Source organism: Sminthopsis crassicaudata, chromosome 2, assembly GCF_048593235.1.
Source record: "Sminthopsis crassicaudata isolate SCR6 chromosome 2, ASM4859323v1, whole genome shotgun sequence".
Taxonomy (NCBI): domain Eukaryota; kingdom Metazoa; phylum Chordata; class Mammalia; order Dasyuromorphia; family Dasyuridae; genus Sminthopsis; species Sminthopsis crassicaudata.
The window spans coordinates 359245076-359267919 of NC_133618.1; the positions used below are offsets into that span (position 1 = coordinate 359245076).

The 22844-nt window shown below is 41.7% G+C and overlaps 1 protein-coding gene across 6 annotated transcripts in view; it reads right to left on the reverse strand.

Moving 5' to 3' along the window:
• The window catches only part of JADE2 (jade family PHD finger 2), a 203803-nt gene that overhangs the window by 22788 nt on the left and 158171 nt on the right, over nt 1-22844 (reverse strand). For all 6 annotated transcript variants that reach the window (XM_074290907.1, XM_074290908.1, XM_074290902.1 and 3 more), the window contains 2 exons: nt 20663-20779; nt 12447-12935 (listed from right to left, as the gene is read on the reverse strand). In XM_074290907.1, coding sequence (XP_074147008.1) covers nt 12447-12935; nt 20663-20779 — 606 coding nt within the window. The remainder of the gene's footprint in view (nt 1-12446; nt 12936-20662; nt 20780-22844) is intronic.

Consider the following 22844-nt stretch of genomic DNA (forward strand, 5'->3'; position numbering starts at 1 on the left):
TAACAACAACCGCTTCTGACCGCCACATCTTGGGCAGGTCAACCACCGCAGAATTCAAGGAAATATCCTGGCTTCCACAGGCCCAAAATTCAGGAGGGAGAAACCATGACCCAGGGGCCAATCCCTTGGAATTCAATCCAAACCGATCTCATTACCACTTTATAGTTAGTTTTAGGTCAGCCCATCTTTGTCCCACCAGAACTGGGTCAAAAATGTCAGTGCAGAACCCCAAGCTCTTTGGTGATGGACATCCACCAAAAAAATGGAGCTGAATTTTCTATCCATTCAACCTTGGTTCCCACCCCATCCTCTTCAGCACACTATTCCTCTGTTCCAGCCAGACCAGCCTTTTTACTTTCCTCTAGCATTTACCAGGTTTATAGGATTATAAACTTAAGCAGGAAGAAATATTAGTGGTTGAGCCTAGCTCCCATTTTATAGAGGAAGAAAACTCTGGTCTAGAGAGATTGGCTTGTTGAAATCGTACAAGTGTTAAGTATGGCAGCTCAGGATTTGCCAGCGATCACACAGCTAGTAAGCATCTGCGGCATGTCTGCTGCATACACTATGCAATGTCTTTACTCTTGTTGGCGCTCCTGCCTGGAGACCGTGGTCCTGATTTTTCAGTGGCTTCCTGTCTCCTCCAGGAAACTTTCTCTGACTGCTCTTCTCCGCAATGATTTCTCTCTATTCTGAACTCCTGAGGTATCTAGCACCATCTATGCCCCTCAGATCAGAACCTATTATACAATGCTTGATATTATTCTAGATTTCCTATGTGGGAAATTTTATCTCTTTAAGCCAATTTGAGATTCCTGAAAAGGAAGCCTGCTTCACAGTGTCACAAAATCTCCCGTCTACCCCTTTTCTGCCAAGAGTTAGGGACACAGGCCCTTGTAAATACTCAGTAAATACTCAGTAAACTGACATGGTCACGAAGAGAAATCTTTGGCTAAAACCTTTGGTTTACCTTCCTTCTTGTCTAGCAATGAGATTTTACTTCTAGACTAAGACAGCATGGACATGTTAAGCCTGAAAATGGTGGGAGGAAGAAAGGAGGCAGGCAGCTGGGCATAGAAGGTCATGGGTGGTTGCTGTCTATAGTTATGTGTCTCCACCCCTTCACACACGTTTCCATTTTGCAAATATTTTTATTGTCTTTCCACATTACTAAAGCTTTGGCACTTACAGTGTAAAAAATAATCACCAATCATTATTACAGCAAATTCCTCTTGTCAAATGATGACTTCAATATAATTTTTGTTTTTCATGTTCAAAAACCAAACTAAACCAAACTTTGGAGAGGGGGAGAGGTGGTGGTGGGAAGGAAGTAAGGAGGGAATTGACAAATAATAGTTAAGAGAGCTATTGCTAAGAAATTATTTTAAAAGGGTGGGTCATCCTGGGAGAGGTCAGGCCCCTGGGTGAGTGAGAAAAGATCCTAAATTGAGATCTGGAAGAAACCTAGAAGCCTAGCCTCCATTTTACAGATGAAGAAAACTCAGGTCCAAAGATTGTTTGGGGGGGTACTGAATATTGGTAGAAAGGAGAATACTTAAGTGAAGATCATAAGGGAGGCCAAGAGAAGTTCCTAAGAGCTGATTCTGTGTTGGATGGATGGGGTAGGAGCAGATGATTCCTGTGTGGGAGTGGCCAAAGAGCTTATAGGACTAGGGTCCCATAGTCATGAAGGAAGGTCAGCTTTCTGGGAGCTGCAGTGACTCTGACAGATGTAGATGTCTGACTGGCATAGTTCTCACCCTAGTGATTGTCACACAGGAAAATGGAGAACTCAGGGAGAGAGGAGCCAATACACCTGGATACTGAATGTGAGTATGATTAGTGGGAAAAGTATGTGTGTGCGTGTACACACCACAGTCAAACAGAACTTTTGGATCCTTCCCAAGTTCCAGAGATGGGATGATGTGCAAACTTTCTTCAGTGGTGGGGTTTTGTTCAGTGTAGGCTCTCAGCAAGGGGCTCTTGTCCCAAAGCTACTCCCAGATCTTCCTAGCTCTTCCATAAACCATCTGTTGCTGAGTTTCTTGGAATAAAACTCCAGCTGCTCTTTGGTCCTAGGAAGTCACTGATTAAACAGAGCTGTGTGGGAGCACACACACTTTCTCTGTCTCTGTCTCTCTCACACATACTCTGTTTGTCTGTCTCTGTCTGTCTGTCTGTCTGTCTGTCTGTCTTTCTCTCACACACACAGAGTTCCTGCTAAAAGTCCCTGCCTGGAAAGACAACACGGTTTTGGAGGCAAGGGGTTAGCCATGAATAATCAACTTTGAGGGGCTAGGAAGCATTTTTAGAGCTGCTTCTTTTTGGGGCCAAGTCCTATGTCAGGATTGCTTAGGAGAGTGAATAACCTGAGTCAACCAGAAGATGGGACAATACGGTGGGATTTAATAGAGACTGCCATGGAGTCTTTCCCCAGATCTCTGCCCCTCTGGCAAACTCTATTTGCAAATAGGTTCAGGCCAGAATGCTGGCCACGAATGGGAGGAAAGCAGCAAAGCTAAAGGAATAAACCAAGTGGGCTCAGAGAGAAGCCCTCCCCTTCAGAGCCTGCTGACATCTAACCGAACATGCTCTTCTCTAGCACCTCTCTCCGTACCCACAATCACCTTTCCTGCCTAATCCTCTCCTGAGCTGCCTGCCTGCCAATCACTGACACTTTGGCAAGCCCATTTTTGTTAGTCTTCAAACAGTACTTAAGCTGTAATCTCTCAGGAGGCTTTTGAGCTTAGCAGTGACATTCTGTCCACTTTTTCTCTTGCTGCCTCAGTAGCCAAAGCAGCCTTGTCCATCACACCTCTCTCCACTTCCTCAGCACTGGACCTTCCTGCCTTAGGGGCCAGGACACAACACGCTAAAGCAATTCCAGATCTGTTGTCCCATCCTCAAGGAACGAACGGGCATAAATGTCTCTATGGATGAGTGTTTCTGAGATGTGCGATGTAAATAACGGAGAAATATCTTCCCTGCGGGAATCATTAAGAAGCATAGTCAAGAGGGAAGTGGAAGAAGCCAGGAATATGATGAATGATGCTCTTTCTGAGTTGTAGATGGGAGGCTGAGGATCCAAGTGACAGCAGGACCAACCTGTGCCAGTCACTGATGAAGTCACTAAAGTTTGTGTCTGGCATGCTCCCACTCCCTCTATTCTCTCCCAGGAGCTTTGTCTGCCAGTATTGTCAAAGATGGAAAAGACTCCTGGACGGAGAAGGCAAGAGTCCTAATAATGACTGTTAAATCATGAGCGAACTTGAGCAGTTTCTATCATTCCCTTGGGCCTCAGTTTCCCCATCTGTAAAATGCCGAGTTGGATTAGAAGATCACTAAGGCCCTTCCTACTTTAATGTCTGTATTTGAGCTAAGATGAACTTAAGCAACAACCTGCCTCTGGGCACTGTGGATTTTTATTAGCTAAGGAAAATAGTGTGGGAAGACTTTAAAAACCCAAAAACCCTTTAAATCCATCGCTGCTATCTCTGCTCTAACCCTATTTGAGTTGGTCCCAAGGTTCTGACCTGGATGGACCCTCTTCTCCTTCCTTTATAACATCTCTCTGGGTTCTCATCAGCTCCTACAGGCTTTATACCCAGACGATTCCCAAAGCTATAATCTGTTCTTAAACTCTTTCAAGTCCAGTTTGGCATCGCCAATTGCCTGATGGCTCTCTTTCCTTAGATGTACTATAGGCATCTCAAACTCAACATGTTCAAAACAGTACCCATTATTTCCTTTCTCTAACCTTCTCAATTTCTGTTGAATATACTACAAACTTCCATTCACAGAGATCTGCAATCTTAGAATTATTCCCATGTCTATTCATTATAGCCATGATAATTTTACAGACAGAACTCTAGCATTTTCCCTCTTCTCTCCATTCATACGGCTGACATTGTAGTTCATTTCCTCATCACCTCTTGCCTCTCCCATTGGATTTCCTGCGTCCAGTTTCTCCCTTCTCCAATTTATCCTCCAATAGTTACCAAAACAATTTTCCTAAAGTACAAGGCTTTCAGTCTTATTGGTCAAGCATCTCCAATGGCTCCCTATTGTCTCCAGAATTAAAACAAATTCCTTAGCCTGACTTTCAAAGCCTTTCACAGTTTGTTTTCAGTATAACTTTCCAGACATTTCATCATTAACTCCTCCTTACACATTCGACTTTAAAGCTAAGTGGACTACTTATTAACTTTCCAACTTGGCATCCCATCTCTGATCCTAATGCTTTTCTACAGGTTGTTCCGGATCCTGGATTGCACTCACTCCATTTTTGCCTCTACATCACAGTACTCTCAGCTTCTTTCAAGACTTGATTCAGTTGCTACCTCTCTTGGGAAGCCTTTCCTAATTGGCCTCATTGCTAGTGCTATCACATTCTTCAAAGTATCTCATATTGCGGGCAATTAGGTGGTGCAGTGGTTAGAGCACCACCTGGGTTCAAATCTGGCCTCAGACACTTAACACGTCCTGGCTGTGTGACCCTGGGCAAGTCACTTAAGCCCAAATGCCTCAGCAAACAAACAAAAAAAGTATTTCATATTTATAGCTTTCCTTAAATGATACATCCCCTCTTCCCCACTATAATTTGCAGGGGATGTTTTTTTATTTTTATTTTACCTTTGTGCCTTACATATAACAGACAATTAAAAAATGCAAGCTGTACTGAAACAAATAAGCTTTTAATAATATTATTTTAGGCAATGGAAAAGATTTTCATACTGAGATGGGGAACAAATGTGAGGGTATTTTTATAAGTAGCCTCAACCGTAGGGACCTGTGAATACCCTAGATGACCAATGCAAAGAAATGGCCTAAAGAACATTTGAGAAAGTAGCACCATTCTGGGGGATGCTCATGTCATCTGTCAAATGCATTTACTCTAAATATCCAGAATCTTCCTAGTTACACTTTAAAGTATCTCTCATTATCAACCTTTCCCCTATGCCAAAAATTAGTTATTTTTTGCACAATGGGAGCAAAGCAAAATTCCTGAATGAAATGCACAGTTTTGTCTTTTGTCACCTACTTTTTCCAGTCTCATATTTGTAACAGATGAATTTGAAAGTTTATAGAATTATTTTGGAAGCAGCAAAGTATAGAGTGTGTATGAAATACCTCATGACAATATGTGGGGCATTTTTGGCAGAATGTTTTTTGTTGTTGTTGTTGTTTTTTTGAGGGGGAAGTGGAATGGGAAGGGGGGATGGGAGGTAGCAGGGCCTGAATCTGTGGTTTCTTAATGTGGAAACTCTTTCCACTGGTGCAGATCAGCAATTTGGGAGAATCAGAAAGTTGCCTGGGGTGCAGAAATGAAGAGACACGGCCAGTACGGGTCAGATGGTAGATGTGAAGCAAGACCTTCCTGATTCCAAGGCTGGCCTCCTATTTCTTAGAGGAAATTTATTGATACAGAAATAAGATAACAACTCTCTCTCTCCAGGTGACTTCTTGGTTCTGTGGCAGAAACAGGAACCAGAAAGTAGTGCCATACTACTAAAGGAGGAGCCAGACTTTGACAGTTCAGTGGGCTCTCTCCGGGAAATCTTTTCTCTAAAGTATTGGATTAAGATGCTATGGGAAGGGGAGTTCTAGAGGCAGTGATTATCACCCTGACCCAGGCCAGCACCCCTCGGGCTTGCAGGACTCACCCAGTGGCTGATTAGTCTTGTAGGTAGGAGACAATGACCATTTCCCAAAAGCATGGATATGATTAAATATACAAAAATCCAAATGGATGATTGCTAACAGGACGCCAAGAGAGTAATTCCTCTGAGGGCAAGCTGTCTATCTCTAGCTTAGATGAGCATGGAATTGTATATACAGTTGGGTAAAATTTAACACGTGAACAGAACACTTCAGGGGGAGCTGAAGAAGTGGCTGAGGAATTGAGACATGTTTGCTAAGTGGTTGTGGGGAGTGAAATCCTTCAAATAGTCTTCTTTGGAGGCAGCTAGGTGGTGCAGTTGCCCTTGAAGTCAGAAAACTTGAGACACTAATTAGCTGTGTGATTCTGGGCAAGTTACTTAACTCCAACTGCCTCTGCCCCGTCCCCCCCCCCAAAAAAAAAAAAAACCCCAGCCTTTTTGGATAGGTGTTAGTTTAGCACGGGCTTTTTCTAATTCCCCTACTACTCTTATTCACTTTAACCTTTAAGAACATGTGCTTTTTGTCTGGATATTCCCCTCAAAAGTAGATACCAACCTTTCCAATATTAAATGGACTGTCTTCGGGAACAGCTATGTGGCCATCTTGGTAATGAGACCAAATGGAGATTTCTTAGAGAACCGGCCTACTCAGTCTTCAGGCTGGACTAGAAGCCTCTTCTATTAGGTAGATCTTGTCATGGTGCCCTGCACTGACTGCTATACTCCAGTCCCCTACCAGGATTCCGCAAGTCTATCACTCACTCCTCTAAAAATACACTTTTGCAAATTCCTTGATTAAAATGGGAATAAAGATATTGTTTTACTTAAGACAAACTTGGTGATTTTTTTTCCTACAAAAATTCACTATAAGATTTCTTCAAATGTCATTACCGCTAGTACTTTTAAGAGGGGACCCAATTTATAAAAATGTTCAAGGAATACATTTACTTTCAGCCTCAGACCCCGTATTCCCTCACATATATTTAGTACTATTTTGACTGAACAATTCTCTGCCTCCCCCCAAAACATACTTTATGCCTCCCCACTTTGCAGCACTATTATCTATCTATCCCCCTCTGTGACCTATGCCAACCTGGCCCCCAATACTAGAATGTGAGCCTCCCAAGGATAGGAACCAGGTTTTTTTCATTCTCATCTTCTCCACAAATAAGTCCAGCATCTTAGACGCTGCCAGAACATATTATGTTCTCTTTATTTCTCTGGTTATTCAACGCTATTCTTTCTACCCTTCCTTGGCTTCTGGAACATGATAGATCACATCAGTGACTTGGTGTCCGTGGGCAGGGCTGCAGCCAAGACAAAGCTCCAAATGACAACTGGAAAGCAGGAGGAAGGTAGTGGCAGTAAATGGTGCCATGGGGGTCACGGGAAATGATGGCTCATCTGGGCTCAGCCTGCATCCCGGCCACACTGTTTAGAACAGCGATGCTGCTGCTGATAGTACCTTCTTTCGAAAGTGCCTTAGAGAGAATGGTTTGCTTCCCTTTCACAAAGTTCTCTTGTGGTAGATAGTTGGGTAAGGCAGGTAGGACTATTCCTACTATATTACAAATGAATTAGAGAGAGGAAAAAAGAGTTAGAACTGAAAGGAGCCTCTAGCATCATGTAGGTCAACACTCTCATTCTACAGGTGACTCCGAGGTTCAAAGAATAAAGTGCTTGGTCATTGAAGCGTCGGGTTACAGTGGTAAGAGTTCTGGAGTCAGAGGATCAGGATTCCTGGGAATATCATGTTATCTCCCTATGCTTTAGTTTCTACTTATAGAGAACAAATCTTATAAATCTTAAATTTTAAGAGAAGTAAGTTATTTTTATTGAGCAAATTGCAGTTAGTAATTTACAGAGCTGGGGATTTGAATCCAGACCATTTGGTGTAAAATCTATGACTTCTGGGAGTACTTGAGAACTAGAGCCACTATTTTCTCCTTCACCCTTGTTTCATATAAAGAGGGCATTCCTACTCACCAAAGTCCATTCTCAACCTGCATAAACTAGCCTGTTCTTTCCCATCTCTTCTAAGATACTGTTCTCCCTTGATATCCCCAATCTGTTACTTATTTTTAATCTTTCCCTATCTCCTGGCTCCTTCCCTACTGTCTATAAACATGTTTGTGTGTTTTCCATATTCAAAAAGCCTACATTTGATCCTTCTCTCTCTGCTTACTCTTGTTAATATTTCGTCTGCCTTTTATGGACTGCTTGAAAAAAACCATCTCCTTTTCTCTGCACTCATTCTCTTAATCCTTTATAATTTGGTTTCTGAGTTCATTCCAATGAAATTACTCTTTCCAAAGATAGTAATGATCTCCTAACTGCCAAAACCAATGGCCTTTTCTCAGTCCTCAGTCCCCTTGACTTCCCTGCAGACTGTGACACTACTGACCACCCTCTTTTCCAGGTTGCTTTTCTGGACTTCACAATTTTAAGAAACTTATCATTTTGTAAGATGAAATCAACTCTGAAATTTTCACTTCCTCAGATCATTTGTCTCTTTTGGCTGTAGGACTTCAGGATGCTACTAAGCTGGGTAACTATCCAAGGCTACCTTAATCCCTCCTTTCAGCTTCCTTTTATTTTTTAAAATAGTATTTTATTTTTCCAAATACATGCAAAGACTATTTTAAACATTCACTTTTACAAAATCTTGTGTTCCAAATTTTTCTCCTTCTCTTTTTCCTGTTTGTCATGCTCAGCTTCTTTTTAGGTGTTGTCTTCCCCCATTAAATTGTGGGCTCCTGCGCAGAAGGAATTGTCTTATGTGTTTCTTCTAACTCCTAAGTTTAGTATGATACTTGGCTCATAGTAGGTGCTTAATAAATGTTTCTTGGTTAGTTCTTTAACTCTGATACTTTCTTCTCTCTAGGATTTTGGGACATCATTCTCCTGTTTCTCTTTCTTTCTTTTTTTTTTCCCCCCTGAGGCTGGGGTTAAGTGACTTGCCCAGGGTCACACAGCTAGGAAGTGTTAAGTGTCTGAGACCAGATTTGAACTCGGGTCCTCCTGAATTCAAGGCTGGTGCTCTATCCACTGCGCCACCTCGCTGCCCCCCCTCCCGTTTTCTTTCTATTTGATCCCTCTTTCTCAGTGTCCTTTGCTCATTATCTAGTTCATGCCTTCAACTGTGAGTGTCCCATAAGTTCTGTCCTGAGCCCTCTTATCTTCTCTATTTTACATGGTGATCTCATCAGCTCCCACGGATTTAATTACCAGCTCTTATGCTGATGATTCTTAAATGTACCTATCTTATCCTAACTTCTCTGTTGACCTATAATCTGCCATCTCTAACTGGATGCCCACTAGACATTTTACACTCAACAAGTGCAAAACTGAACTCATTATCTTTTCCCCTTAAACTTCATCCTACGTTTTTCTCTTATTGTCAAGGGCAACACCATTCTTTTCTTTCTCATAGGTAATGTCTGTAGATTTCACCTTTGCAGCATCTCTAAAGCAGCTAAAACATGCCCCCTTCTCTTTTTTTGATACTCTTCCCATTCTACTGCAGGCCCCATCACCCCATAACTAGACTGCTGTAACAATTTGCTAATGGGTCTGCCTATCTCATTGCAGAGAGATTCATGCCAATTCATCTTCCTTTTAATCACAAAGTGATTTCTTAAAATGTAGATGTGATTATGTCAACCCTCCTATCCCGCACCCCACTCCAATAAGAAATTCTAGTGGCTCCCCATTGCCTTCTGTATCAAATAAAAATTTTTCTTTTGGCATTCCAAACTCTTCTTACTCCAGCCCTCCATCCACTCTTTCTAGTGCTCCTACATGTATGATTAAATTAAGTGACACTTGCCTATTTGCAATTCCTCAAACAAGACACTTCATCCCTCTACTCCGGGAACCGTGTCCAGCTGTCTCCTTTGCCTGGAATGTTTTCTCTGTACTTCTCTTATAATTCTAAGGCCTTCCTTCTTTTAATTATTTCCCATCTCTCCCCTTTCCCCCTATATATAGTTTATAACTATTTGTTTGCTTATTATCTCATTATATTTCAAGCCCCTTTCATTACTTTTGTACTTTTTGTCTGGTACATATGAGGTACTTAAAAAAAAAAAAAAAACAATAAATTTACTGACAAAGTTAAAGGATTGACATGAGATTACACAGTTGAGTTGCTATTAGAGTGGGGACTAAAATCTAACTCTCAACTCTCAGTGGCTCATTCCATACAAACAAGAAAGGAGGCCCCCCACTCCAGCAGGAGGAAGCCTAGGGGGAGGGGGGGAGCTGCAAAGGGAATAACTGTGTATCTTTGGCATTCTGTGTTCTTGGAGCACTTCCCAGAGGCAATGAATGAAATGGGTAATTTGGGGCTGGTACCTACACATCCCCTGAGCAAAGAGCCACTCTGGGTTACATTAAACAGGCAATCATTTTTCCTCTGGCTGAGATCTAACATCAGACAGTTTGAAATAGATGTTCGGCTCTGCCATTCCTGGAAAGAAGCACTGTGGAGAGCCCACACTCACTACATCACAAAGTCAGAGAGAAGAGACTTTGGAGAACAGCTTGACCTCTACCTCTCTCTTCTTTCACAGGAGGTAAATGATGTTCAACAAGAAGAAAGGCCTCCCTCAAAATCTCATGGCTTAGCTAGGGACATAGCTGGGAATGGAACCTTCATTTCTTACTCAAAGTCTAGGGGCTTTTCTCATTAGGGTGTTCCTTTCCTAAGTTACAATTTGGAATTTATGCCTCCTCATATCTGTTCCTACCTGATAGGCCAGGAGGACCTTAGGGACAAAGCAGTGGATGAATTCTTTGGTATATCCCTTTTCTGGCAACCTCAGTAGTAACTGCCTCTCCTGGATTAGGAGGACCACTTTTCTCAACAGTTTCTTGTTTTTTCCAACCCTTTTCTTTTTGCATTTCTCTTGCTCTCTCCTCTCCTTCTATATCTCTTCCTCCCTTTTCTCCTGTCATTTCTCTTCCTTTCTCCTACTCTTCTCTCTTCCCAATGCCATCAGCTCTCCCCAATATTCTTCTCCCATCTACTTTTCTTTCTTTCTCCTCTCCTCCAAATTTTAAGCCACTTGTCTCTTTTCATTGCCTCTCCTCCTTCATATGTTTCCTTTCTCTATCTCCCATCTCCTCCTTTTCTTCCGTTCCCCTTCTCTTCCTTTATTTTTCCTCCTCCATTCTCCTCCTACCATGTTTTTCTTCCTTCTCATTTTCCCAATTTCTAACTTCAGAAGTCAGGGAGAAGAGACCTTTTCTGGGAATGCAGGGGTGAGGCAAGGGGAAGGCACTAAATATACCCCTCTAAGACAGACCCCTTGCCCCCTTCGCCGAAGTTTGCAGCATATTTATTTCCACATATCTGATATATACTTATCTGAGAGCTCTCCAATCCCAGTAATTAGCTCCAGTCTGGGCATATAACAGGTGCTTCAATAAATGGGAGTGCTTTCACAGTTTCTTTCTGTTAGCCCTGGACTCGGCACTAGAATTCAACTGCCGCAATTTGGAAACTCAAATTCCATCTCTCCCTGCACATTCCCTGACTTAAGACACCATACAACCATGTTGGGATGATGTCATGGCTCCTGGTTGTACAGCAGAGGCTGGGATAGAGCTGTAGCTGATTCTAACTGCTAAGAGCCCAGGAAAGGTGGGGCCAATTTTGTTTCCTGTCCAGGGCCTTGGGTTGAGAGGCAGAATAAGGTTTCCATCCCAACTCTGCCACAAGTTAACCAGGCAATTTTGGATAAGCCTTTCATTTTTCTAGGATTCCACTTCCCCATCTGTAATATGGGCAAATATACACCCTTATCCTGCCTCCCAAAGCACATGTTGCAAAGTGCTCTGAAAAGCAGAACTTTTCATACAAATGTAAATAGATTGCAGGCCCCGGGTCCAAGCTGGGATCCAAAGAGATGCCAATGTTCATTTTCTTTTATATTTACTTAACTTGAGGTATAACAAGTTAATCCCTCTGTTTTAAGTGACACAACCTGCTCAGATTCAAAGAATAAGAATATTAGCTAGCATTTATATAGCACTTTATTTACAAGGCAAATTCACAGATAAGATCTCATTTGATAATCATAACACCTTGGGAAGGTGGGTGCTGTTATTATCCCCACTATTGCTATCAATATCTTTATATTACTTCAGAATTAAGGAAACTAAGGCAGACAGATTTTAAATAACTTGCCCAGGATCACACAGTTAATAACTGAAGCCGAATTTGAACTTAGGTGTTCTTTATTCCATGTTCAATACTCTTACTCTATCTACTACGTTACTCTTCCAAATCCTTTATCTACATTTGCTTCAGAAACCCAATGCAAAGTCTCAGACAGCTAAGAAGCACCAATCAATTCAAGAGGTTGGGGGAAGTAGGGTAGGAGCAGACTAGATGATGGGCCAAGTGTTTGCCAGCCCTGACATATGAGAATTCTACTATTTCTTACAAGTATTTGCTGTTTGTATGATTTACTTGGTACTTTCTGTCTCTGAGCCCCTCCTTTTCCTAATCCTCAAAGTGAGAGAGTTGGATCAGAAAATCTCTTAAAATCCCTTTTACCTTGAAACACCATAATCTTTTAAATAAAAAGAATTCTGTTTCCAGGAATGGAGCTTTTGCCCTGAGAATGGGAAGTTCCCAAGGATCATTTTGCCAAGAGTTGTTTCCCTGGACCGTGACAACTTTTCCTCCACTCTCACTCTTGGTGCTGATGCAACAGTGGTCCTAGAGAGAGGGGGCTGGGGCAGAGAGCCAGGATAGGTGGGGCCACATGTACTCACTCGCTCCAGGTCCTGCCGAAGGTGTGTGAACAGCTTGAGCCTCCGGTACAGGATGTCCTGTTCTTGCTGAGCTAAATTGTCCACCTCATCGGTTTTGGGGGTCAAGAGTGGCTTGTTGCAGTTAGATTTCCTCTTCAGCTTCCAGTACTGGTAGACAAAATCCACAAGTGTTTCAGAAAGGTCCAAGTTCTCTGCTACTTCTTCAGGTTTCACAAGCTCATAGAAGGCCTCTTCCAGCTGCTGCAGCTTTTGTTTCCTCATGGTCACCTTTTCCAAGTCCAAGGCAGCCTCATTAGGCTCAGACACAGAGCCAGCCTCTCCCCTTACTCCTCGGGCCTCCTCAGGGGCCTTAGGAGCCCCACTGCTATGCTCCAGGCAGAAAGACTTGAATTTCACTTCATCATTATCAGCTAATATAGTCCTCATCTCCAGGTTATGGTCAAAGGCGCATGTGACGTGGAACGCAGTGATGCAGGATGGCATGGAACACTGTCAGGAGAGAAAAAGGTCTTGTTGATTTTTACCCAAAGAACAGAACATGGTCTGGAGATTCAGAGATACATACATTTACACATACACACACCCCTCCAGGGGAAGGGAGATGAATGGAGGGTTCAAACCATTAATAAAGCTGGGCCTGCCCAGGTGCTTAGTCAGTGGCCACACACACTTTTGCTGGGGGAATTAGGCTGTTTTATGGCCCTGGAGGTCCAATTTGTTGACCTGACACTTTGAGAACTGATCTTAATTGAAAGAATCCAACTGTTCTGTCCCAGTGCATGGTGGGAGCTGCTTTACAACTCCTGTTGTTAAAATGTCTCATCAACTTCAAGAAGTTAAGTTTCTCTTAATTACTGGCAGATCACATGGCTCTTTGACTTATGTGAAATCTAGAAGCACTTACAAATCTGAGTTAGTTTTAATGCCATAATATTCTCAGTTCCATGAGATTTATAGGATACTATACTAACAGTAAGATTTATTTATAGTTTGAAGACACTTTCAAGATCCACTTGTCCACCCTCTCATTTTGGATATCTCCTATGGGGATGAGATCATTTATAAAGGCTCATCTAGGCAGTAAATTACAAAACTGAGATTCGAACCTGGGTCCTTGCACTCCAAACCCACCATTCCTTCCAAAGAGCTGGGTGTGGGTTTGGTGAGGTAATTACCATATCGAGTCCTATATTCCCAAGCAGACTGGGAGCCCCCCAAAGGCAAGATATCTTCCAATCACAAATCCAACACACAGTAGGGAGTCAGTGCAGGCAGGCTGACCTTGCCCACCAGATAAAAACTCTTTAGTAATTTTCTCTCTGGGCATGTGTGCAGATCAGCCTCCTTCAGAATACAATTCTCCTAACCAAGGCCCCTAAGCAACCTTGAAGCATCACCTTAAAACCCTCAATGAAGCTTTCTGCATGGAAGTGCACAGATTCTAATTGGTTTTTGCTTTCACAAAGGCAATTAAAGAAAGGAAATTAACTGTGTTCTCTTGAAAATCAGAAGTGACCACAATTCACTTAGTGAAACCCTGCTAACAGCTGAGGCTCTGCTGGGAAGTCATCAAAGCCGTAGAGCTTTCCTCCCCTTACGGAAGAGTGGCTGCTCACACTCTGTCCACCGTGGCAGCCAAACTTCAGCCCACTTCCTCCATGGCCCTCAAGGAAGGCCATTTCCCAGCTCGAGGAGACCATTTCTAACTTAGCGGCCAGCCCTTCCCTCCTCAGCTCTATTCATTAAAAGTCAGTGTAGAGCTCTAGGTGGAAAGTGACTGTTTAAATAACAGCCCACAAGAAATCTGCCTATTCCAGCTGTTAATGGCCAGTTAAGCTACACTAACAAGGCATTTCTAAGGAGCTGATTACTGAAGATCCCAGATCTAATAAATTACATAAAGTTACTCTTGAGGAAAAGAAGCAACTGCCAAGCTATTTAGGTTCTCTGCATCCTGCTGTGATGATGTCACAAGATTACCAGGTTTAGAGTTGGAGGATCTGGGTTCAGAGACCAGTTGTACTATTTACTAGTGTGGTCTTGAGCAAATCCCCCTCTCAGGGGCTCGTTGTCCCTTTCTGTAAAACAAGGGAGCTGGACTAGACTATTTACATAAACTCTGTTCTGCAGTTTTGGGCAAGAAGTAGGCACTTACTGGCAGCTAGGTGGCCAGAACACTGGACATGGAGCCAGAAAGACTGGAGTTCAAATCCAGTCTCAGACAATTACTACTTGTGTGACTCTGAGCAAATCATTCAACCTTGTTTGCCTCAGTTTCCCCATTTGTAAAAAGGGATGGGGAAGGAAATGGAAAATCACTTCAGTATCTTTGTCAAGAAAATCCCCAAAAGGGTCATGAAGAATCAGACAGGACTGAAAATGACTAAACAGAAACAAAGACATTTAATAAATATTGATTGATTCTCTCTCTCTCTCTCTCTCTCTCTCTCTCTCTCTCTCTCTCTCTCTCTCTCTCTCTCTCTCTCTCTCTCTCTCTCATATCCTAGAATAACTGGTGAAGTCCCATGGAGGGAATCTGTTGTCTAGCCACAGGGGGATATTTAATCTTTCATATTACTGACTATAAATAAGAAATGATCATAGGGAAAACCATTCTGATTAAATTTAATAGTTTATCTCTGTACTGGGCATTAGGTATACCTTTGAATACAGCTATTCCACTCACTAAGGAGATTCACGATAGATTGCAGAGGCCCAAATACCCTAAGTTTCTTCACCCTTCCTGTCACACATGGCCCACAGCAATAAGGGCTATGTGTGAACTACAATTTTTTTTGAAGCGGCATTGTTTTTTATTAAAAATATTGTTTCAGTGATGCCTTTTGTTATTTTATCATAGTAATTCCATGTTATACTCTTCACCTGTGAACCTTCTTCTGAAACAGAATTAAGCAAAACAATACAACATAGCAACTATGACTGATTGTATGTAACACATCATACCTGATTTCCTATGTTTCCAACAAAAAGGAGATAGGTTTATTTCCTCATCTCTTCTCCAGCACTTTTTCCAAAAAAAGATATATGGAACACTAATACATTGTTAGTGGAGTTGTGAACTGATCCAGCCATTCTGGAGAACAATGCCCAAAAGGCTATCAAACTGTACATACCCTTTGATCCAACAATGGATCATACATACTGTGCCTGTATCCTGAAGAGATTATAAAAGAACCCACATGTGCAAAAATGTTTCTTGTAGGTCTTTTTGTGATGACAAAGAATTGGAAACTGAGTGGATGCCCATCAGCTGGGGAATAGCTGAACAAATTTATGGTATATGAATGTAATGGAATATTATTGTTCTATAAGAAATGATGAGCAGGCTGATTTCAGAAAAGCCTGGGAAGACTTACATGCACTGATGCTGAGTGAAGTGAGCAGAACCAGGACAACATCATACACAGAAACAGCAAGACTGTGTGATGATCAAGTCTTACTCAGCAATACAGAGATCCAAAGACTTCCATGACTGTCTCTGCTTACAGGGATTGTGCTTGGCTCTGAACTACTGTCCTTGTCATATACTGCACTATTGTCTAGTTGTTTAAAGTATAGCTCGCTTCTCTAGCTGACTGGATACCTTATATTCTCCTGGGAGCCTAACACAATGTGGCATTGGAGAAGGGGGGGAGAAGAGGTAGTTCAGCTCCTTGACCTTCCAGCAAGTTCACTTAGAGTCAGTGTAAGATATGGTCAGAAGCTGTGTGAGCTTTCGGTTAATCACTTTTTTCTATTTGAGTCTTGGCTTCCCTACTTCCTATTTTCCAGGGTGGTTGTGAGGAAGGTATGGGAAGCACTATGGGGAATACTAATTTTGGAATACTAATAGATGGAAAAAGCCAACTTTCTTGCTTTCCCCAAATTTCTTCCCTGATGCACTTTCCTCTTTTCCATTCTGGGGATGTGGTTTATTCCTGCCACTTGCAGGGTAGATTCTCTAAAAATGAATCTTGATGACAGTGTTGAGAGCAAGTGACTAGACTTTGAGTCTGGAGCTTGAGCATCTGGAAGACTTAAGGGAAAAGACATGTGGCTCATCAATGGAGTCAATTTGATATGTAAATCACCAAGCAAGAAAAAGCATGGGGCTTCCACAATACTGCTTTTAAGGAGTCAGTTTTGCAAAGAGAACCATTCTTTTGGGTGGTTTTGCAAGCCATAAGTTTGCCTGATTGAGTTTTCTTGTCTGGTAGCCAAAATGGTAATTTCATTGTGTAAGCTAACCAGTGAATGACAATGTGTCTCTACTGCAAGAACATCTGGGGATGCTTAAAACTAAACCACTGGAAAGTTTCATGGTGTGGTGATAAGCTAAACTGCCTCCATGCGACACAACAGAACTGGACCCTAAGAACAAACTCAATCTACCCAAACAAGCTTGGCTCATAAAAAGCACACAGTCACAATTTTTTTTCCCCTGCATCAACACAGTATTAAAAGCTCTGTTTTTATCTGAAGGCTCCATCCTCCTTCCTTTTCACCATAAATGTTGCCTATGTACAAAAGTCATGAGGGATTTAGAAAGGTTTGAGTCATTTGCAGTTGTGGATGCCCTATAATCACAATTAAAAGCAAAACTACAGAGAAGGGCAAAAATGTATTTTGGACTTCTTATTTCTTTAATTAACAAATTTTCCTAGGCTCTTTCTGCACAAGTGTAACAATCACAGAATCATGGATTTACAGCTGTAAGGGATCTCAGACATCATCTGGTTCAATTCTATTACCCAGGATGCTAAGATTGGAAGAAATTAAGACAAGTAGAGTTTAAACCTGCTGTTTCTAAAGCATCCCGATGTCTCCATAGCTGATGATAAGCCTGGGATGACAACTAAAGTTTCCTCAGTCTTCTCATCCATAAAGAGAGGATAGTAAAATTGCCACCTCTTGTCTCCCCAATGAAAACTAAAGTCCTTCTTGACCAAGTCCAACGTTCCTTCCCTTACACAAGGCTCCACAAGTCAGTGTCCTGAAGTAAAATGCTACCATGCTACCTTGAAGAGACTCCAAAGGGAACTCCACTCAGGCTGAGTTTCTCTTCTGTCAGATGGCAAGTGACATAGTTGTTACTACTAACTGCTGGCAAATAAAAAAGCCCAAAGCGAGTTCAACTAACAAGGCACCTGCTAGTTAGCAAAAGCTTCTGGGAAAACCCAAGTTGGCTATGAGCAAATCCTATCCGTTGCCTCACCACCATGACTTTGCCTGTTTGGTTCAAACACAGTTACTCCGGGGCACAAAACCAGAGAAAGTCAAAACTGGACTGCACTTTTCCTCATCTCTGTCTCTGAGAACAAGAAGCTGGATTCAAGGCTCAGGTCAAGTGTTGTCTCTGGAGGCCTCTTAATATTCTCTTCCTCCCAATATTGTCACCTCCCTCTGTTTCAGAATTACACATATGCAATTATAAATGCATATATCTTCTCCTTACTTATCTGTGCTCACAACGTTTCGGCCCTAAGACAACGTAAACTCTTGTACACCAGAAACTGTTTAGCCGAGTTTTTGTATCCTCAGCACCTAGTCTGACGTTTGTGACATGAACGAATGGACCGTTTGGGTTTCATTTTAAAGATGGAAAAGCATGAGGCTCAGAGGGGCAGAAGGAATCTATCCTGAGTCCTATTTGTTCTTCTCCTCCCTTTCCTGTTCCAACCCACATGATCTAGAGTTTGTGGCAAGGAATCTACCTTGTGTTCCACGGGAGGCAGTATTGCCCAGTGGAAAGAACTCCTGAAAGCAGCGTCTAGATTTTCCTGACCTTTGTCTTCTCCAAAAGGCTGGGCACAGGGCATGTTCGGCAAACACATGCTGAATGATGCCCTTTTTTGGAAAGGTCAGCTGGGAAGAGCTCTTGTTATCTGGCAATGTATCTGCCACAGTTTTGGGTCAAATCCTTCCATGTCAATTCAACTTGATGATTTCTATGGCTTTGGAAAATTCTGGTAGAGATTGTTTTAGCTGGCTTACTATATTCAAGAAAAGGCCATGTACAGAGTGGACTGAGCATCAGACTTGGATTCAGAAGCCCGGGTAATGACTCTTGCCTCATACAGTAACTTAGAAAAGATAGAGCCTCTGAATTTGTTTCTTCTTCTTAAAATGGGATAATATTAAAAATTAAGATTAACCTGTAATATTACCAGGAGACAGTGAGGTGGACCCTGGAATCAGGAGGATCCCAGTTCAAACCGGGCCTTAGACACTTATTAGTCATGTGACACTGGATAAATCATTTAACTCCATTGCTTCCAAAACAAAACTAAAAACAATAAGTAATATTACTGTCCATAACCTACCTCATAGAATTGTTAATAAGGATCAAATAAGGTAAGAGATATGAAGGGCTTTGCAAAATTTAAAGTACCATGTAAATGTGAACTCATTAATTATTCTGCGTTTGGCCCAGCATTTGAACTTGGCCCAGGACTGTTTAGCAGATGTTTTAGGAGTTGCTCTTTCCTTCTATGATTAGCAAACTTCTTGTTGCTAAGAATAATAACATTAATCATAATATATCAATAACAATCATGAGTATTTGATGATTTGCTCACCTCTCATAGGAAGTCAGTTATGGGTTCTTACATGTCCACAACACCGATTATTTCCATTGCCATTACCCTTGTGTAAGGCTCTTAAACAGTCCCTCAATATGCCTTCCTGCCTCTGATCCATCCTTCAGATCACTGCAAGATTAACTTTTCTTTAGAGCAGATGTGGTTGTACCATTCCTTTGCTCAAATATCTTCAGGGGATCCCTACTGTTCATTGCCTGGGATTCAAGGCTCTCCATAACCTGGCTTCTCACTGGTATTAATCCTCTCCACAAACTCTATGCTCTAGCTCAATGTACTATTTTCTCCATTCCTCTGCTTTTCCTGTGATGCCACCTATACTGTTTCTTATGCTGGGAATGTTCTTATTCATATTTACCTATTGTGATTCTTTCCTTTAAAATCCTACTTGAATATCATCCCTTCTGGAAAGTCTTCCTTGATTCCCATAGAAATAATTGCTTTGCTTGTATTTTATTAATTGTCCATTCATTCAATGTTACGTATGATGTTTGTGTGCCTTATTCCATAATCAGACTGTGAGCTCTCGGAAGTCAGGGGCCGTGCCTTATCTCAGTTTTCTATCTCCTGTAACACCAAGCACATGACTACCCACACAGTGAATGATTAACATGTATCTATTAAATTGAACTGAATTTTCCCTAATAAGTTCCAGCTTGGAATAATCATCCAGGCCTGCCAATTTATTCTCTTTCGTACTCATTATTTCCCAAGCCTTGAAATATTCCCTCCCTCCCTCCCTCCCCTGGCCCTTCAAATTCTGCCTCCCCTTCACATCCAAGTTCTCATTTTGCCTCTTCGCTAAGTCTTCTCTGACAGCCCAGCCTGCACTGGGGCTCTCTTCTGTCTGAACCACAACTGGGCAGCCACACCGGAGAAGGGCAGGGATATTAGAGATGACTCTGTCCAACCAAGGGGAAAACAGAGGCCCATGACTTGGTTCATGGCTTTGCAGGGAGTCAGATCATATACTTGTTATATGGATATCCCGTCTCTCCAACCATATCGGGAGCTCTTGACTACAGGATCTAGGTGGTCTCTTTGTTGTCTTCCCAATAATGCAGTAGAGCATAAAATGGGACACACAGGTGGCACTTGGTGAGGCCTTTGCTTTGTACATCCTTAAAGCCCTGATCATGCAATATTGCATAATATTGTATGATGGGTACAATAATATTTATTACATATTAAAGAATTTGTGTATATGTTGCATTCTCTGATCCTAAGAATGAAGTTCACAAAAACAAGTATGGTTTTTTATCTAAACTTCGCATTTCCCCAAGTGCTTCCCCTGCTCTTGGCATGCCAGTTACTACTCTTGTTGCTTGTGGAGTTATCCAAAGGCCTCCATGTCCTATGATAAAGAGTAGAAATATAAGCTCCTTGAGGATGATAGGCAGTGTTTTACTTATGTCTTTGTGTGTCCACATAGAAGGTACTTAATAAACTTTTTGACTGATTTATTTCTCTTAGTTGCCCAACAGTGCAGTGATGGCTCTGGCAGGCTCTATTGCATTCCCACACCAACTTGCCCCTTTTCCTCCAGGAAGTCAAGGCAGGAAAAGCCTTCACTTTCACTCTGTTCCCAGGGCCCCGCAGCCAACATTGTGCATTTACCTGAATACATGTCCCCATACATTCCCGGCACAAACTACAGGACAGGGCCCATCGGCTTGCAGGGATATGTGAGATCTTGGTAATTGGTTCCATTTTCTCTGGGCATCCAATGCTGACCTAGGCATAACACAGACAAAAGAGTTTGATATCATGGGTAAAGCAAGCCCACTTTTCTTGTATTGCTTACTTACACCAAAACTCACTTCTAAGAAGTGTCCCTCTGGTCAACCCCTGCCAGATAAGAATCCTGTTGCCATCCCACAGCCCATCTCTTGTTACACCATTTTTTGCTATATTAAGTTTTCGCTTTGTTCTAATGTTGACTGTAGATGTGTTGAATTTTCCTGTAACAGTAAGACAGTAGGAACTAAGCTAGACTCTGGGTTCAGTGGTCTTTGTAAAGCCCTGGGATTTCCATGCTATAATATCATTCCTTTGTTACATCACCCTATCTTCATATGGAAATACAGTGTATCCCTGACTATTCCATAAGCTGCCTGAGGTTAATCTATGTCTTTTTTTCTTTTTGTGTTCTGCTGTAGCTGACATCAGGTCCTGCTCTAAGGGAAAGCTCAAGAAAGACTATGGAATAGCTTCAGGCTATAGGAGGGCAAAAATGCCTACTTCATTAAATCTTGGAGGTAAGGAGCATGGACATATTTTTTCCTCAAGCCAACAGCCACTGGGAACAGTGAGAATTCTGAATATGAATATTCTCTTGGGAGTCTTTGTCTTATATAAATATATAAACTGGTCTCTTGAAAGAAGGCAAAACATGTCAGCTGACATGCCCCAAGATATGGGATTTTTAAATGAAACAACAGGGGCTACTTCTGGTAGCATAAAAGTTGTCAGGGAAAGCATTACCTGACTTGGAGCTTCCTCTTATTTCACTACAGACCCAATACCACTGAAGAACTGAAATATTAAGAAATGTGGAAAACAGCCAAGAATTCTACAGTCCATATCCTTAAGTCAAATAGACTATAGTTTCTGTTCATTGAACACTACTTCTCTCCATTTCTATTCAATTCAACAAGTGTTTAAGGGATTGAAGTATGTCTCATGAGCAAAATGGGCCAGATGCTGCACAGAAGCAATAGAGAACTGGGGAGGGACATGGGTAGACCTTCCTCTCAGCAAGATTTATCTTAGTAGTTATATAAAGGATGGACTGGACAGGAAAGAGAGACTGGGAGTGAGGAGAATAGTATAGGAACTGGATCAGATTTGTGTCTTGGGAGTGATTCATTCTAAACAGAAGCTCTGGAGTCACCCTCAACAACAAAAAAGGCTGGACTCCTAGAACTTGCCAGGTCTTGTGCCTAATCTGGTCCTTATCCCTAGAAAGCTGACATTATGAACAATTCTCTGTAGGCTCAGTGCCTCCTCTGCAGCATCTTCTGGGTACGGGAAATATTTAATAATAAACACTGAGTAAACTGGCCAGGAAGGGAATGGTGGTTGTGGAAAAGTCGGGGAAAAGATGGGCACACTGATATAGTTGGTAGAGCTATAAAGTGGTCCAACCATTCTGGAAAACAATCTAGAATTATTCAAAGAGTATGAATAAAAATGTCTACATCTTTTGATTTAGAGATGTCAGTCAGGCCTCTAACATACCACAAAAAGGGCAATGCCAAAAAGAAAAACCCCATAAAAACTTATATAGTTACAGCTATATATGTTATATATATATATATATATATATAAGCAGCACTTAAAGAACTGGAAAAACAGTAGATGTCCATCCACTAGGAATGACTAAATAAATTGTAACATGTGAACACGATATGCCCTAAAAACCTATAAAGCATGCAGAAAAGGATAGGAAGGCTTATATGAACAGATGAAAATATAGTAAGCAGAACTAGGAAAACAATATATACAATGACTGCAACAATGTAAATGGGGGAAACCCCTCACAACAAAATAATCAGAGTTGAAGGCTAAGAAATGAAAAATAACAGACTGACCCTAAATGGCTATGAGGAGGTAGCTCTTTTGCTTCTTTTTTACAGCAATAGAGAGGAATGGGGACAGGGGACAGAAAGAAAGGATGGATGGCTATTGGAACATTGCTGATAGCAGCAGGCTTTTCTATATGTTGTTTAATTTTGTTAAACTTTTTTTTTCTTATCATAAAAAATGTTTTTGGTAAAGGAAGGTAGAGGGGTATGAT